Below are 19297 nucleotides of genomic sequence, written 5' to 3' on the forward strand. Positions count from 1 at the left end.
TCACTTGAAGACACAGCTACTTCACACAGGCTTCACAGCATCCATTGCACATGCTTTTAATATGAGCGACTTTGAGAAGAGTGGTCAAGACTTCAGTGCCTCATTTGCTGCAACACTATAAGGAACCATAACAAAGACATAAACTGAAGTTCAAGTTCCACCAGTCACTACAATCTATGTGCTTTCAGTCGGGAGCGGGCTGTTATAGGGTAAAACAAATGTACTAGTGATTTACGAACCTACAGCTATGCTTTCTAGCAAGCACAACTGGAGCAAAACTCAACTCTAAAGGGGAACGGTCGCAAGCAAGGTCAGACCAGATGATCAGTATAAAAAAAATCTGCACTCCTCTTTGTTTACGTCAATACCAATGTTCTAGGACACTAGTTATACAATACTATAAGCAGAGCAGCACAAATACAGTCGGTGACCGAAAATTCGGACGCCTGATTTTTCGGACCTGCTTGATTATTCAGGCTTCTTCGCGTCACCATGTCATGGCCCATAGAGCCAATGTATAAGAGCGCCTGAAATTTCGGACGCACCGCAACTGACTTTTCGATTTTTCGGACCTCGTTCACACTCGCCTCCGATATCTAAGCCGCCATATAATGAGTGCAGTGGAACCTCATTAATTCAAACTCCAGGAGAGATCGAAAACTTGATCAAACAAAACAAAATTCGAGCTTAAAGGGAGCCTCTTAAATTGTGATTGTGAAACTTTGTGCGAGTCGGCACATTGCTCCCGCGTGGTTTCGAATTCATACTGTTCTCGAACGTCTTCTGTCACACGAACTTGAACTGTAGTCTGAGTTCACGGAACTCATCTGTGCAGAGTCTTTCGTCCCGAATACGGAAAGAGGTAGCAGTGAAGCACGTGAGAGACGTACAGCTTTACGGAGATGGCGAGCATGGAAGGAAATGGTGGGGCCTTTCAAAGCGAGGCAGCATACTCATGGCAAAATGCACCGTAACTCTGACTTTTCTGTCATAAAACCGCAAACAGCTGGTGTTTCAATGACAGGCAAGGCGCCTCTCATTATACGCAAGCCACTGCAGAGTGCATATCGCCGGACACAATGCTGATTTTGGCTCTAGTCGCTAGGCCTAATGATGCAGGCCAACGTCGACGAAACACTCGCTTTGTCCGTTTCTCGGTTCTTATTGCTTTGCCACCTTTGCGTTCTCATTCTGGGCCTATCGTACTGCGGGCAAAGCGCAATTCCCGCAGCGACGTGTTCACTTTCCCGTCTAGACTTTGCCCCGAGATGTGCATCCATTGTGGCATGACAAGGGTAGCACAGCCAGGCCGAGCACATGAAAGCGGTGGCTGCCCGTCGTCAGTGCACATGACACGCGGCGAAATTTAGTCATGAGGAGCTTCAGAATGTGTGCAATACAACTGACCCCATCCTCCGGCATATTGACAATAAGTTTGTGATTTTTTCGGTGAAATTTTATTTTCCGGACTGCCCGATTTTTCGGTCGTTTTCGCGGCACCTAGAGAGTCCGAAAAATCGATCGTTGGTATGAGATGTTGATACCAACATCAAAGATGAAGGTTTCCCCACACTACAAACTCAGCAATTCTAGCATCACTGATAGAATTAAAATAAAGTGACAAGGAAACGTTTTCACTATCGTTGCTGCTATTAAGCAGAGAGAGGTGAAAAGCGATGTGACAAACTCGTATTCACTTTCCCGTCAGCGCACAAAACTCTTGCAGAGGACGCATGTCCACTCACTTGTAGTCCTCATTGGCCAGTGTGAATACAAATGCCTCCATGGGGTTCCAGGAAATGGCATTGGAGCGCATCGCAAGGATGACACGCCTAATTGGCTGCGATTCCCGCGAGTCATACAGCACAATGCTCCGGTCACTTGAAGCACTCGCCATCACATTTGCCTGCACACAAGGAAAGCACCACGGGACATTGCACACAAATCAGGGCCACCAAAGACAACTGAACTGTTGAAGATCCAAACTCAATTCAGAATAAATTGCAGTGTAAACTCACTACAGAGTGCAACGACAGAGAACATACAGCTGCAGAAAGAAATATACAGACGACATTTTGGCATTCCAACTCTTCCCTTGCATTGCACAATGAAAATAGAAAGGTCTGCTGGCTTTACATGCAAGCATACAAATGGCATAAGTACTAAACAAGCATTAATTCTAGCTACGCAACATATGAGGCGAGTTTGACCATCAAGGCGCAATCCATATTATTCCATCCATGACTGCACATTACCCTACCTTTCAGCCTGAAGGAAAACCTTTTGTATTGTCCCCATATGTGCATCTAAAATAGTCACTTTAAACAGTGACTTTCCAACTGTTCTTAAAGCACATCTACGAATCATAAAGCGTTTCTTTCGCTTTTGGAAAATTTTTTACTGCAGAGAACGCAATATATCTCCATTGGCCGGGCAAAGAGCGCTTCTTTGTTAATTAAAGCTGGCGTCCCGCAAGGTTCTATAATTAGTCCCCTGTTATTTAACGTCTACGTGAATGACCTTTCAAACTTTGTTCCTGTAGGCCTGTACCAGTACGCTGACGATACTGTACTTGTAACCCAGTCACCGAACTACTCTGACTCAATTTCTTCTCTTCAAGCTGCAGCAATAATTTCTATGGACTGGTTCTCAAACAACCTAATTAAAGTTAACAGCTCTAAGACTCAGCTTATATGCTTTCACAGCCCGATGAAGAAGGTAGATTTAAACCATCACCTTTTCTTGCACGGATCTGATTGTTCCCAATGTCAATGTATACCCTTGAGCTATACAAATACAGTGAAATACCTAGGATTATACTTTGACAGTGCTCTTTCATGGAATGATCACTTGTCCCACGTTTGTAAAAAGCTCCGAACCGTCTCCTGTGTGCTTTACAACATCAGGTACTACATGCCGCTTTCAATACGCAAAGTTATCGTAAACGCCCTTGGTTATAGCATACTGCGCTATGGCATAACGATTTATGGTCACTGTGCAGTTCGCTGGAAGTGCAGGATTAATTCTCTCCTACGATCTTTATTAAAAAATATCGGCTATGATTTAGGCCTTCCCTCCAATTCTGATCTCTTTAAGGTATTTTCTCTACCTGATTTTGATCGCCTTTTGATGGAAACGATCGTCCTAAAACATTTTTGGCTTAGTGACTATAAGATTCCGTATGTTCCCACACGGTCTCTTCGACCGAAGGAACCTTTTTGTATTCCCCGACGGTCTACAAGATATGGAAGGCGTTTAAGAGATTATTACGTTCCCTTTCACTTTAACAGGTTACCTCCAAGTGTTCGCCGGGCAAAAACTAAATACAAAATAAAAAAGATGCTGCGATACATTAATTAGAGAGTTTACGACATCATGCATGTGCTTTACCACCTGTCAAGTAAATCTTGTGATGTCATTGGTTACTGCTGTATTTATTGCACTGATCTGAGGTATTGTTATGCCACTTTGGTTTTTCTTCCTTGCGATTTAATCTGATGAGGATTTTTTTTTTTCCTTCATGTAACATGAGTCTTGTGTCTATTTTGTTCTCACCGTCATACTAATTTGATGTCCGTTATTTTGAATGTGTTTTTTTTTTTTTTGCCTGTGTGTATGTCTGCGCGGTTCCGCTGCCTGTCGGGCTCTGCCGCTCAAGCCCTATGAGGCTTTGGCAGGCCGGATTTCTGTACATTTTTTTAAATATTTGGCGCAATAAAGAATTATTATTATTATAAATAGCTGGTAGTTAAACAATTTCACCATGTTTCACCTGCCCAATGTTTTTGCATGCGTTTTTCCAGGGTTGTTACATGTAACTCACATAATGCTCCTCTAATGCTGTAACTTGTAACATTTTTACATTTATTTTTAATTTTTACATGTTTTCATATGTTTCTGTATGCATATGAGGGTGTTTGTTGCTGCAGTGCTTCCTTGCTACATTGACTCTGTTTGCATGTGCAGCAGTGCTGTTAAATCACACTTCATGTTTGTACCCCCGTACGCCAATGCCCAGTGGGCGATGTGTACGTATTGTAATGAATAAATAAATAAATAAACAGACGCACCGCCTCCTCAGTAAACATCTGCAAGCAATTCAGACCACGCTACCTACAGCGAGAAAATCGTCCTATGCAGATGGCTTTCGCACGGATGGTACTTATGCACGGATGGTGTTGTGGCGAAGTTGCGCAGAAAAACCTCCTCGGAGGCTCAGAGAACAGACAAGAAAGCAGTCCTGGAATCCATGGATTCCACAAGACAAAACTCGAGGGCATACGGCATATCTCACAGGAGGAGGAAAACCCAGAATATCTGCTCAGTATGAAAAAAAAAATTCAGAAGAAGGTAAATAGGCAAATGTCGCTGCCCTTAATTTTTCAAAATAATATATTGTCTTTGTACTAGAAGTATACAAACTAGACTGACTCAGCACCATGCAAAGAAAACATGATGTGCATAGAAATGCATATACAGCGCAATTAAACAGCCTAACAGTATACAAACTGTAAAGCATTCATGCAAAATACAGTACAATCTCAATGGTACAAACGCAGTTGGTCAAAATTTCAGGATGATACAAATTCGTAAAATTCCCCAGCAGATGTACATTGTGTAGAATGTGCAGAAATTCGGGAGCGCCAAGCACTCTCCTATACCACTACAGATGATAGTACAGTAAACTCTCAGTTGTACGAACTCCGGTTTATCGAATATTTCAGAATAACGAACTTTTTAAAAAGCCCCAGCAGTTTTCTTTTAGATTCTATGTGCAAATGTTTCACTTAAATGAATTTCGGAATAGTGAATATTTCAGTTTAACGAACTCGCTCAGAGGACCCAGGCTTATTTTTCCGATCAGTTCAACGAAGTTTTGAGCCCTCCACTGCAGGCGCAACCGATGCCCGCCCTCATGACAGAGATCTGTCATGAGCTGGAGGACGATAGCAATAGTACTTCGTTTGAAGACTATGCACTGTGTGACAGTGCACTGATTACCTGTGCTGGAGATTGTTTCCAGTGTTTGTCCAGAGGAAGACGAGTGCAATGAAGAGGAGGCAACTGCAGAGCCAGTTTCAAGCCCTATATAACTCTAGCTGAGGTTGTAGGGTGCATCGGAAAGTTCAGAGACTTTGTGTCTCAACAGCAAGCTATGCCAGAAGAAGTTTACAAAAACATTGACTCTTTTGATAGTTTTGTAACTTCTTGTGCTTTAAATGTACAAGTGCAGAAGAAGATTACTGATTTTTTTTTCAAAGTGAGAAAGGCAGCGTTTTAACTGCTATGCACCTTGTATAAGTTACGTATAAATTCCATTTCACACTTTTGACACTATGGATGCCATGTCTTATGTTAGTCTAGTGAATATTCAGTTTAGTGAACTTTCAGTTAAGTGAACTATTTCCTTAGGTCCCTTGAAGTTCACTCAAGTGAGAGTTCACTGTATGTGCAAACCACCAACCCACCCTTGAGGACCAAGCACTGGCCACTGATCGCTGACACGCGATCGCGAGTTGCGTGGTTTGCGTGCAAACAGTGAGCAACGGAATGTGGCCTCTACATTGCCAGCACCACCAGCAGTGAGTGGCAACACGTAGCCATAAATAAATCCAGTCAGCTATAAGCAGATCTGTGTAAATGCATTTCCAGTGCTCCTACGAACGGATTTTGTGCATGTGTCCAGGGTTGTACTTGTCCACTCTGAGACCGACTTTACCATGCATGACCTTGCTCATGTCATATGAAGGAAGCCAGCTGTTCCTTAAACCAAGGACAGCAAAGAGGAATGTTTCTATATATATATATTTTTTTAATTTGAAGAGTTGATAAATGGGAAACTAAGACTGTGATTATTTTATTATTGAAACGCAATTGATTAGAAAGTAAAAATTTTTTCCACAGTAGGTTGTCTCAAGGCATTCTAATTCACCAACAGAAGTTTTGGAGTGCAAGTCAAATTCGAAGTTACACCCCAGTAGCCTCCAGCCTCTGGTGCCCCTGCCTTTTTATTTCTCCCGAGCCTCACGTTGCATCGTCATCATCATCGTCAGCCTGACTATACCCACTGCAGGGCAAAGGCCTCTCTCCCATGTCTCTCCAATTAACCCTGTCCTTGGCCAGCCGCGGCCACCGTATTCCCGCGAATTTTTTAATCTCATCTGCCCACCTAATTTTCTGCTGACCCTGCAACGATTGCTTTCTTTTGGAATCCACTCCGTTACCCTTGAGGACCAACGGTTATGCTGCCTTCGCATTACTTGCCCTGGCCAAGCCCACTTCTTCCTCTTGATTTCAGCTAGGATGTCATTAACCTGCGTTTGTTCTCTCACTAACTCCGCCCGCTTCCGATCTCTTAACGTTGCACGAGAGAGAAACCATAGCAAGCATCTCAAGAAAATGCATAGCAAGATGTGTACGAAGGTTGATGCGACAACTCGCAGCAGACCACTTCTGAAAGACAAGACTGTTTCCCAAGGTTCTTCCATACCATCGTGGACACTGAACACCATAAGGAGCGAGTGCAGCCATCTCCAACAGAAGCACTTATTTCGTCATTCCCCAAATGAACAGGACTTAAAAATGGCCGCCTGACTGCTCGACAGAGCACTTGCATGCGAACTCATCAGTTTTTAGTGATGCTAATCTTTAGAAGAGCAAATGGTATCACAGGCCATACACAGCATCGTTCCTTTTATCATATGTGAGGACACGGCAGTTTCACGCAGCCTCCATGTCCGCACGGTCAAGCCTTCTCTACATGCCTTTCGATTTCTCACATGTCACAACGATTATGAGGAAAATGACAAACAGCACGGGAACATGCCATAAAAGCTGGCAGAAATGCACTGTAAGCCAAGAGGAAATTCAACAAGGCAGTTCCCACCCACTGAAATCAGTGCCAGAGATGTGCTGTTCATTTTGAAAAACTAGTCAAAAACTTGCGCTAGCCCCATAGAAAAGCTTGTGACTTATCATGAATGGACAAATAAACCCAAACTTTCAAAGTCCAAAAATGCTGTTACTGGCACGGCTGCAGTAACAGTGTTGATGGTGGCTTCAACAAGACAACTAACACATATTGACAACTAAGGTTTACATATACTGCAGGGATAAGGTGGCTGCAGCTGGCATATAGGACAGGCTTATTTGAAGAGATATGGAAGAGGCCTTTGTCCTGCAGTGGATGTAGTTAGGTTCATCATGATGATGATGCTGATATTGCATGCAACATTTTTTCCCCACCCGGGGAAAATGATTCAGAACAAAGACGATACAGGATCATGTACGCACGACCAGGAGGTTCAGTCAAAATCTGGCATACTCCCGTGCAATTGAGGACAGCTAGAAGGTATGCATTATACCTACCATTTTCTTCTCCATACTCACCACAATGTGCTCAATTTAAGTTCCCGAATAATCAAGTGTGTCCAAAAAATGGCCGAGGGGGTCCAAATTTTCAGTCAGCTATTCAACTCATCTAAGCAATAGTACTACATCACTTGAGAGCTGTCTCCTAGGAAGCAGTCCTCATTGCATTCATTAAAATGCACAGTTCTTATGCCACTGACATGGACCACGGCTAATAATGTTATAGTGACTAAGGAAAGGATTTAATGCATAGTATTCATTACATGAACACTGCGCTGCTCTTACGTGAGCTCAACAAGCAAGCTGAGGTCTCCTTACATGACTGCCTGCACTTTGCCCAACCACCACAACAAGAGAAACACCAGGGCATACTCACCTCGATGGGGTTGAAACGGACGGCGTAGACGGTGTCCACGCCCCAGTTGAGTGTTCGCAGGGGCTCGGAGCGCGAGTGTTCCCACAGGTGGACGTTCTCACCACAGGTGGCGAAGAGAGCCTCCCGGCGATGGTGCGAGATGCCCGTCAGCACACCCTGCCAGACAAGAGGAGCACACCATGATCTCCCACCCACTTCGCATTCAGAGGCTAACATGCCTTACTCATATGTTTTTCTATCTCAAGAATAGTGATATCCATTAGCCTAAAATTATACCATGAGCAACACACTCTATGGCACAAAGAGCTTTCTCATGATCACTAACCTCCTGTGATGTAAGGAGGACGGAATACTCATCCTCTGTTCATCACTGTGCTGAATTACACACACTTCCGTCTTAATAAGCTATTGGTAAGTTAACAGAACTTAGCTTGTGCACTGTCATCCCCTCTCCTGTGTTTCCCTGCTGGCTAAGCTTCACAACTTGTTTCTGTGTTACACCCCCACCACACAGCACTCTTCGAAGGCCTTCCCAGCAAACGAGCCTCTTTTCACCAAAGGAGCAATTTCGGTCGAATTTTGATGGAGGCGAAATTCTAGAGGCCCATGTACTGTGCGATGTCAGTGCACATTAAAGATCTGCAGGTAGTCGAAATTTCCAGAGCCCTTACAGCATCCCTCTTGCCCTGAGTCGCTTTGGAACGTTAAACCCCCGTAAACTCATAAACATCAAAGCCCAATTTTTTCAAAGCTGCACCAAAGTAAACAGTCATTTATGAGAGGGGAACAGTGGGCTTTCAAGCCAGCCCAACTGTCAAAATGAAAGAGCTCATCTTTTTGAATGTGGTACTTCAAACTCTGCCAGTGCCCCTATTTTGTTTCCAAGGTTTTTCATATCATCGAGTATCACTCCAGACTTCAACAGTACACTCACAGGAAAAATGCTTGGGCCCTCAAGTTATGACAGTTGCCCTAGCAGCAGCATAGCGTGTACACTTTAAAACCTTCAATTATAACTGAAATGAGACGTCAGAGAAGTCACATTTTCAGTATTATTAATTAAACTTGATGTCCAATATCCCAAACCTTCCCCAATTTGGTTAACAAGATGCTGCTGACACCATGCTTCTCATGCTAGGCTGCAAACAGCCTTGTGTCAGCACTCATTCAAGTTCCGCAGTTTCTTTGTAGCTTTTTGCTCAAACAAGGACAGATAATGTTTTACTGCCTTTAAAATCTACCTCAACTAGCCAAATCTTTAAGAATTGAAGAACAGCGTTTACAGTGATTGGTTTAATTGTTTTGTTCAAAAATACAACGAAGCATAAATGAGGGCATTAACAAGAGGCATGCAACCTACTTGGAGTACATGCCAGTGCATGCACGCATCTGTCAGACTAACCCCCAAAACCACTTCTCCTAAACTGCACGACTGAATGTCTGTCACAGTGAACTCCTCCCTCTCTCACCCGTGTGATGATGGTATGAACTGGCTCGTCTGGCTCCCCCCTCGCCGGTGCCTCCGTGTGCCACGTCTTGATGTTCTTGTCATCACCAACCTGGAAGCAGCAGCAACAAGCAGCTCAGGCGCAACCCTCAGGGCAAGAAGGGGGCACAATGGAAGGCCCTGGACAATCACCAGGCCTTCTTCACGCGCACAGAAATCTCAGTGCACCGACATTTTCATGATACACCTACCTAGAAATGCAGCCACCACAATTGAAACCTCATCCCCAACCTTTTGCACAGCAGCCAGACACCAGCAGGTACAGTCCTTGTCAAAAGTAACCAGGTTGCATGGTTTGCTTCTAGCACGTACAGTGGAGCCCTTACAGCTTCCCTGAAGCTGAAATGGTCGTTAAAGGCAAGGACTGGGGGTCTTCTTACCTTCTACAACTTTTGGTCGCTAGGAAAGTCACAAGGGCTCCACTATACAAGCTAGAAGCAAACCATGCAGCCTGGTTACTTTTGACAAAGACGGTACATGAGTGCAGTGGCCCACCTTTTCAGGAAGTGTTGCAAGCGTTAAAGCCAGCCCTTTTCCCAAGCACACTGACAAAATATATCCTGGGAATCACCATACGTGCAGCCACATGATGGACTTGCACTAAACTGAAATTCTTTACTTCAACACCATGGATGCCAACAGCTGCCGATGAAAGCAAGTGACCTTAAACTCCACTAAATGCAAGTTAATTTCTGTCAGCCGCAAACGTTTAAGCCCTGACTTCACTAGTTTCATTAAGAACACTGCTGTACCAAGAGTTTGATCCTACAAGTATCTAGGCGTGCATTTAACCCCTAATTTATCATGGTCAACACATATCACCACCACCTGTGCCAAAGCATCACAAGCTCTTGGGTATCTTCACTGCAACATTCAGAACACACCTATTCGTACCCGTAAAATGGCACACCAAACATTCGTCCGCGTTCAGACAGAATTCGCTCTAGTGCTACGGTCTCCGCACCAAACTTATTTAATTACAATGCTAGAATCCATTCATAACGGAGCAACCTGCTTTATCTCGTGTAACTGCAACCAAAATGCAAGCGCCACAAAACTCAAACAAAACCTTGCACTCCATTCTCTCGAAGTTCATTGCTCTATTAGCCTTATATGTCTCCTCCATAAATAGGGCCATTTTTTTTTACCTACACTGGCTACACTAGTGTAGCCAGTGTGTCATGATTTTTTAATACACTTGCTATACCAGTGTAGCTAGTGTAGGCAAAAAGAATGGCCCTAATATATGTGCCCTTTTCCAAGTTATACCCCTTCCCTTAAGGGGGGACACTGGTCTTGAAAAGAAAATTTTATTAATTTAGTCATAGTTATGAAATTTTCAGGGCACATGTATTTTTGTGCGCTGGTTCTAGATATGTCATTTAATTCCATGTAAAACAATTCCTTGAGCACTTATGCACTTTTTATGCAAGTATTTTGCGGAGAGTTTTGAAGAAAATTTGCTACGGGAAACTTGCTGAAATGTATGCCATTGGGTTCTCCTGACACCAAGGAATACAATAAGGGTAAAATTATCATCCTGGCTCTCATAGAACTTGAGTAATAGGGTACTGAAGCTGCCACTTCAGAAACAGGAATACACACTTTCCTTCTCATTTCTGAAGTGACAACTTCAAAACTCTATAACTTAAGGTCTATTATAGGCAGGAAGACAATTTCACCCTTATTGTATTCCTTGGTGTCAAGAGAACCCAATGGCATACATTTCAGCGAGTTTCCCACAGCAAATTTTCTTCAAAACTCTCCGCAAAATACTAGCATAAAAAGTGCACAAGTGCTCAAGGAATTGTTTTACATGAAATTAAATGACATATTTAGAATCAGCCCACAAAAATACATATTCCCTGAAGATTTCGTAACTGTGACTTCAGTAATAAAAATTTTTTTTTCAAGACCAGTGTCCCCCCTTAAAACCTACAGTGCTTGTCCAGATGGCTCCATAATTAATTCAGCCTCGAGTATATTTCTGGCAAGGCACTTGCTTTCAATTCCTCTGCATTCCCTCATGCCATTTTCAGATTACGAAGTCTTTTGTGAGTGCTTTCATGCACATTATAGTTTTCTGCATACCTTTAGTTTTTCCTTTGTATTTGTCACTATTCGTCACTGTTCATGTAATTTTGCTGCTATGCAATCCCCCTTATTGAGTGTTATAAGGTATTCTAATTAAATAATTAGGCCCAAATCTGTCAGCCGGAACGACAAATACAAAGACCCAAATATTGGAAAACTGGGACAAGCATGAGGCAAAAAAAACTAAAGCTTGTTGTCTGTCCCTTGCGTGCCCTCGTTTTTCTCTGATAGAAGGCCAGAATGAAGAGTATTTGCGCTGTGCAGTCAGGTGCAAATAATATGTGTTTGAGGAAGACATTACAAAGTGCTTGACGCGTACAGACTAAATAAAGGGCAACCACGAGGCATTTCATTTGCACATTCAGTCTGCATCTGTCAATATAGACACTTTATCAAGTAGCCAGTTCTCTGCAAACAAGCCCGACAAAAACTTGCAATCTGGCTAATCTGATGAAAGGGCATACACAACAAAGCGACCAAAGGGTGGCCTTGTGGCAGAGCGTCCGCCTTCAGGAGGTGCTGGGTTCGATCCCCAGTGCCCAGTGCCGCAGGTCACCCATCGGTTTCCTAACGGCTACAAGATTTTCCCCAGCCTGGTGCTTAACTTTTCTGGAGTGAAATGCTTGGGAGAAGGGTCTTGCACCAAACCATTGCGTTGACAGGCCAGTGATTCATTCTGCCGTCAAAGAAACCTAAATCTGCCTCGTGCGGTAAAAGCCCACATGTGGCCCTTTTTTGGAGTGCCTGTTCAAGACCACAGCGACGGAATTTGAAGGCACAGGCTCCTTTCCCAAGCTCTGCAAGCCTGGGAAACCAAGCACCAGGCCGGGCCATGTCTTGTACCCCCTTGAGAAAACCAATGGGTTACTGGCTGACAGCGGGAGTCGAACCCACCACCTCCCGAAGCCAAGACGGGTGATTCATGAAAAACTTGTGTACATAATGTAAGATTCCAGCACACTTGACACAACGCTACAGCACACTGTTTGTCAAACTCAAAAACTTTCCTTTTCATGTCTCAAGACAGGACCATACACTTACTCTCGCTAAACTGTGTTCATGCGCATGAAATTCAGATAACATTAGCAATAGAATGCCAGGTGCCTTTTCTGCTGCTGTGCAAGAGTGATGAATGTGGTCGATCGCTGCATCTTGTGACAATGCTACTACACTGCAGAGCACCTGTTTCATTTCTTTGCACAAAGATGTGACAGGACTATGTAACGGGGCTCAATACAGATCTCGCGGATAATTTAGCTTGTTTCTTTTTTTTTAGCCTTTGCCGTCCACACTCTAGACGAAGAAAAACAGATGCCACTGACTGATTAGGCTGTAAGTTGCACGAAGCAATTTGCTCAGCTTGCAATCCAAGCATACCACCAGCTTCCTCCCGCCTTACCGTGAGGAACCGCTGGCCGTCACCTGGAAATGCGATCCCCCGCACCATGCCCTGGTGGGCCTGCACAGTGCGGATGCACTTGCGCTCTGCCAGGTTCCACACCTTCACCTGCCGGGGCGAGGACGCACAGGGTGAAACCACAGCAGCCACACTACTGGAAACAGAGAGCACTCAGGTGGTTCCCACGGGGTGCTGCAACCCCTGGCCAGCATTTGCTCTTGCACCTGAGCGATCCACTGACGCACTGGTACCAGAACCTCTTCCATCCATTTTAATGCAGAAATGCAGCCTGGAGCTCGCTAAGCAGATTTCTTATCGACTCAGTTTTCTGTCCGCATTGCTGTTGAGTTTTGTTGTGTATGTGGTTTTGGTTTCATTTCAGTGGATTGTCTTATGACTCTTCTTTGTAGATGCGTACTTTGTAATTGGCTTATAGGTGTCATGTGACTAAATAGTATATAAAGCAGTGTCCTCTTCGAAAAAAGCGTCTTTTGTCAACCGCTCGACCTGGAGCCTGTTCTCCGTTCCTTCCAGGCCTTCGCACCCACCACAAGTTGGACAGCAATAAACAGTACCGATGAGTTGGACAGAAATAAACAGTACCGGTGTCTTTGTAAGCATACACTGCATGCATGGCCGTGTGGGTGGGAGGAAAGGTTGAACATGTTATGCAGATGGCAGTGGAAGAAGCCGATGACAAAGCGCTAACTCTGAACAGACCACATAGGCTTCCACGGGAGCTCTTGAAGGAAGAAGAAGAAAACAGCTGAGCAAAGGCGCAGTAATTCATTACTATAACTGCAAACACAACCGGTGGGACTGTGTTTCTGAAGAAACTGCAGCAAGTGTTTAGCAGGTGCATCTTTTTATTTTATATTTATTTCTGCATGCTGAAAGCGCTTCCCAAGCGCAAGTGATCCCAGTTACATACTTGGCACAAAAAACAAAAGGTGGCAGAGCCAGTTAGAAAATAAAGACAGCACACAAACAATACCCTGAATGACTTGATATAACCAGTCCAGCCAAGAAACACACACACACAAATGAGGCAATCAAGAAAGTCAGAATGCCCAAATGTTAACAGTAAAAAAGCCAGGTCGATGACAAATGTCTTTCATAAATTTCCTCCAAGTTATCTAGTACAAGTAAGTATATGTATATGTTACACTTATTGCACACACATGTGCACAAATACACATGTTTTAAACAGAGGAACAACCAACTGCCTCAGAAGGCAAATAATTCCACTGCATGATTGCATCACGAAATCAAGGATATTAAAATAATGTGACTCATGGGCTGCTGCATTCTTTTACTGTGAGGAGCTATTGACAAATGCTTAAAAGGTTAAACCGAGGCTGAAAGTAAAGCGACAAGGCACCTTTAAGTTCCCCACAGTAAAGCACGAACATGAGCTGTAGTCTAGAAACCATTCTGCTCTGCGACAAGAGTTTGACAGTTGGCCCTATGATAAGTTATCACTCCTGGACTGATATGAATAAGTTGAGGCTGTAGCTGCAGAGCTAAATGCCGAATAAGCTCCATCTTGTTAACTACAGGTTTCTGATGGAAACTAAAGAGCTTCATGCAACCTTCTCAGGAAGAAGCTTAGTGGCCCTTCAACGTTTCTGCAGATGACGCCCCAGCACTGAACTTCATCAGATTTCATTCTGTCAGTCCCGTATAATGAGCAGAAACAATTTAAAGAATTTTCTTCATTAAAATAGATGGCGCATAAATGGCTTATTTTCAGTGAGTTTCATTCTACACTTCAAAAACGACTAACGTGACCTTTGTACGGCATTAAGCATGATTTGGTCCTCCAGTACTAACTAGTGAAACTGAATGGGTAGGCAACGGGTAAGCCAAATCAGATAAGATAACTCTCATTTATTGTAATGGGAAATGAAAGAGGAGGGAGGACCAACTCCTGTGGCGCACCAGAAAGAACACCGAGGTTATCCTGAAATGTACACATCTGTGACAGCACACTGAAGAGACAAAAAATTCAGGGGGCACTTTGGCTCTTTAAAGTGCTGCAAGGCGAAAGCATTTAATGGCGCACTGTTTGTTTTTATTTATTTTTATTTTTCATATTGTTTTTTTTGCTTTCTCTTTTTTAGTTTTTATTTTTGTTTATTTTCTTATTTTTATTTTTCCTTTCCTTCACTTTACTCCTTTTATTTTATTTATGAAACCCATGCATTCACTAGATGCGCCTTTATTCATGCTCGAACCCTGAGCCTTCGTGGCGGAGTGGTAGCGTCTCCGCTACCAAATGCCAAAGGCCCTGGTGCGATCCCCACCCTCCGCGCAGTTTCTTTTTAAGCAGTGACGCCGAAAGGCGGACAAATCTGCCGACAGTGCCTGCTAACGAGAGTATGAGACATTAAAGGCTTTCGCCTTAAAATCCCTAAACCAGGTCTCTCTTCTAAATCTTGCCCTGTTAAGGCCAGTGCCTCAGTAAAGTGGTGAGTGCCAGGTCAACGCCTCCTCTATTTTTACAATGCCAGCCGCATCGGCCGCTTCACAATGGGAGCCGTCGGTACACCTCATTTCAGTTAGTTGCCACGCTGCGGCGCTAGCCAGATGATAGCACTGCTTGCGTCATGCTTGCGTTTGGGCGCGCGGTGGTGATAGCGCTGCCCTACTCCTACTCCTGGCGTCTGTCAAGTTGCTGCTGTCTACCCCTTCTTGAGTACCTCTCGCTTCATCCGTGGCACGGCGCTTTTTCCAACGGCAATCGGCTGGAGCGGCAGCTGCTCACCTTTTGCAGAGGTGGCCTGTGGCGATCGCTTCGCCTATCCCTTGAGGATGGCGGCTGGAATACTTGATGCGCTGTTTGAAGTACTTGCGCTACTTATTGCTCTTCCTTTCCAGACGAGTAGAGTGTTATAAGTTTATTTTGTGGCACCATTGTTAACGAAAACTGTTTTGCGCGGGTAAATGTTGTGGTCCGCGAAGCTGACCAGGTGTCCTCGCAGCAGCAGTAAAATGGCACCGGATAATTATCTGCAGCAGGGCTGCTGCTTTCAGTTTTGTGTGAAGAGTGGGCAATCTTAAGCTTGTTTATGTGCAGCTGAGGAACTTTGCTGCACAGACAGTACAAAAAAAGTTGACGTTTACGTGCATTTTTTCACATATATTTACAACAATTTACAGTAATAGTATATACAACTCTTTGTATTTAGAGCCATTCAAATTTTTAGAATTGGTGTCTATTTGCTTGTATTAGCAGATATTTAGAGCCTTAAGAAGTCTGCATTGTAGCGCAACCACTTTTGTACGCACGAGGAGGACAAAGCATCTCGTGCACGAGCGGAGCTCAACAACAATCAAAACACACCTAACGCCCGGGTGGAGACGCCAGTTCGTACGCCCTCATGTGTTTGGTCGCCCTCTCTTGCGGCGCCGAACGACAACGCCGGTAGAAGAGACGCTAAAGCAGCGCTGAAGAAACTCTGCCTTCTGGTTCGGCCTTTACGGTGACTGCCCCTGAACACGCGCTGAAGAGGTCTTGATTTCCGCTTTATCTGCCTCTTTTTCTTCAGGTGCTTTTCTTTGTTTTGCATCGTTTTATTAGCGCCTGGTTGCAGTCAGGACCAGGCAGAACTTCCGATATGCTTTGGCAACAGCTGCTGCGCCGTGTATTTGCCAATGAAGTTCATTTTTCGCTTCTCAAAATAATCGTACCTGCAGGCTGCCAAGGACAGACAATAATCTTTATCTAGTCGTCGTAACAATGACAGCTTATCTAGAGGAGGCGCTGGCCAGGTGGACTTCGGCAACTGGTGCGCTGCTCTCAAAAAGAGGTTTTACACCAGACGACTTTGCACAGTCCGGGCTGTAATGTGACTTTGCATGCCTTGTGCTACCAACAAACCCAAACTGTCACTTCATAGTGCTTGTGCGTGCTCTTTCTTGTCCCTGCGTACTGTTGTGCTATTTTGTATGCCTGGCCACAGCATATTACGGATCATGCTTCAGCAATCAAACCCTTGACACGTCTTACATAGCAAAAATTACAAAGTACTTTGCGCATATGTTAGCACACGCTGCGGGTGCGCTCGCATATGAAGCCAAGAAACCATTCCGCCGTACCTCCACCAGTATCACATAGCAGTTGGCATTTGTGCTGCACAGCAGAAATACAGGACGTGACCCACCAGTGACCCATGATGCAGTGAACGTGTTAACAGCATTTTTCTGTCATCATTTTCTGCTCACATATAGAACTACCATCAAAACATGCACTGTCCTTGACTGATCCGTTCCTCATAATAATTATGTTGCAGGAGTGGTTTACAAGATCAGTCATGCACTTGCTGCATGCCTTGCTTACACCGCACCAATAACTGTGAAACCACACACTCTACAGAGAGCGTTCAGGGCAGTAAAGAAAGCTGTGCATACCTCGCCATCGCAGGCACCAGAGAACAGGTACGAGAGGGACTTGGGGTGCTTGTGCAGCACCTGGACCCCGTCTCGGTGGCCATCCAGGCTGCCCAAGAAAGGCCGTGCAAAGATCTTGTCCAGCTTGACCGCATTGAGCGCTCGCGTGTACTCGCGGCACACTTCGAAGGGATGCAGACTGGGGTCAAAGTTGCGCTGCACTGGAAGTGAGAGATGAAGTGGAATGCGCAAAGGTGCACCTAGTCAGACAAGAGTCCACAGCACTGCAGCAAAGTGGCATCAAACCACAAGGGCAGCTAGACAATTCAAAGCAGTTTCATGTATCCACACGCATCTCGCAATCAGGGGCAGATATTGTGACAAATAAAAAGTTCAAACAGAACAAGAAATCACAAAATTACAGACTTGACGATATGCAAATGTACCATCTTGGTAAGTTCGCAGCAGAGAGAGGTTTGTGGCATTTGTTCAGGAGGACCCTTTAAAGAGCCAGGAGTAAAAGTAGGCAGTGAAAATGAAGAGTACAGCCTTTGTCAAAAGTACAGAACCCAGTGGTTTGCTCCTAGGCCATATAGTGAGGCTCTTGTGGAATCCTTTGGAAACTCTAAGTTGCGCAGGGAAGCGACGAGACTTCCTGCCACCTTCAAGAGGTCTGGAACGCTGGCGATGCATAACTGGCCACACAACATGGCCCAGGACGAAACCTCTTGGGCCCTGTACATTTGACAAAGGGGGCGCCTACGCGGCATACAGTCATCATCAATGCACACCTCAGTTTCAAATAATACAGGAAGAAGTCATTCCCTCCGCCAACCCAGCTATACTTTGGTCCCTGTCACGTGTGAAATCCATCCTGCGGTGGATATAGCATTCATGTTCAGCGCCATACAAATCCCGCTGCGTATTAGCCTTGCACCACAGCCTTTCTCAAGGGAAGAGAAGCCCTGTAGGATGTCAAGCGCCCGGACTGTCGATCACCGCTCTTGTTATTATTACTTGTGCGACACACATTTTGGGTCACACATTTTGCGACACACATTTTGGCACCCGCTGAATATCCCGTTAAAAACGTGAAAAACGTAAAAAACAGCAAATGCTAGACGTAAATCCGTTCCCATTTTTCCTGCGCGTGTGCTGTTCTCCACTGATTTGATGTCTCCTGACATCCATACAACAGTGCTCCTATGAATTGCGCTAGTGGCGTAGCATCTACACCTACAATAACATTCCCGAATAAGCAACACTGCTGCGAGGGTTCTGTTCACTGACTAGAAAATGTTCGCTCATTCGCAGCACAGGATGCCAACTTGCATGTGAACACGACGCAACATCTGCAGCAGTCACTGGAGCCCCTCACGATACAGCCCGGAATCGCGACAACACAGGCCTACCTTTGTGAATGTCATGTTTCGTTTCTCTCAGGTAGTCATCCGGATTTCTTGACAGCACTTTCACTTTCATTCCGCCGCTGTGCACGAACGAGAACTAGTGAAAAACGTTCTACACTTAAGTACACAGCTGCAATCACGCGTGCGACAGAGGAGCCATCTTTAAACGAAAAGGATGATTAGGCCGAGTCGCCAAGTCAACAGTTTCGTAATTAAAATAAATACTTTTAAAATTTTAAAACTAAAATTTTAAAACTAAAATTTCTAAACTTTTAACTATTTTTACATTGCTTTTTGCAGTTTAATAACATTGTTTAGGATTATATTTTACGAACTAAATTTAACTTTTGCTAAGTTTCGGTTTCGGCTTTTTGTGTGTCTACATGGTGGAGACCGATGAAGACGATCGTGAAGATCAAGGCAACCAAGGCTGCTCGGTCCAAGCCGCTGCAACTACAGAATTTAGTTTACAATGGCTGAAGGTGCCGCAGCGCCCGATGCAGGTGACTGTCTCAATTTTTGTATCTGATTGGGTAAATTTTCTTTATAATCTGGCGCTGGTTCCTGTGTCGGCCCTTGGACCGACTTCACTCTTTCACTCCCACCTTCCTCCCTTCCCTTACGGCGCGGTTCAGGTGTCCACCAAGATATGTCAGACAGATACTGCGCCATTTTCTTTCCTCAAAAGCCAATTTACTTGGACCGCAGGCGAAGTTTGGTTTAACGTATTTTAGGTAGCTCTATAGGCC

The 19297-nt window shown here is 44.5% G+C and overlaps 1 protein-coding gene across 1 annotated transcript in view; it reads right to left on the reverse strand.

The window, feature by feature from the left end:
• LOC149369461 (DDB1- and CUL4-associated factor 13) overlaps positions 1 to 18715 on the reverse strand; it is a 28457-nt gene extending 9742 nt beyond the window's left edge. The window contains exons 1-6 of the mRNA XM_089558747.1: positions 18552 to 18715; positions 17161 to 17360; positions 12748 to 12855; positions 9217 to 9306; positions 7748 to 7903; positions 1746 to 1906 (exon numbers count right to left, since the gene is read on the reverse strand). Coding sequence (XP_089414873.1) covers positions 1746 to 1906; positions 7748 to 7903; positions 9217 to 9306; positions 12748 to 12855; positions 17161 to 17360; positions 18552 to 18621 — 785 coding nt within the window. The 5' untranslated portion in view covers positions 18622 to 18715. The remainder of the gene's footprint in view (positions 1 to 1745; positions 1907 to 7747; positions 7904 to 9216; positions 9307 to 12747; positions 12856 to 17160; positions 17361 to 18551) is intronic.
• Between the last annotated feature and the right edge of the window lie 582 nt (positions 18716 to 19297).

This window comes from Amblyomma mixtum, chromosome 1 (genome assembly GCF_055824585.1).
Source record: "Amblyomma mixtum isolate Tamu chromosome 1, ASM5582458v1, whole genome shotgun sequence".
Lineage (NCBI taxonomy): Eukaryota > Metazoa > Arthropoda > Arachnida > Ixodida > Ixodidae > Amblyomma > Amblyomma mixtum.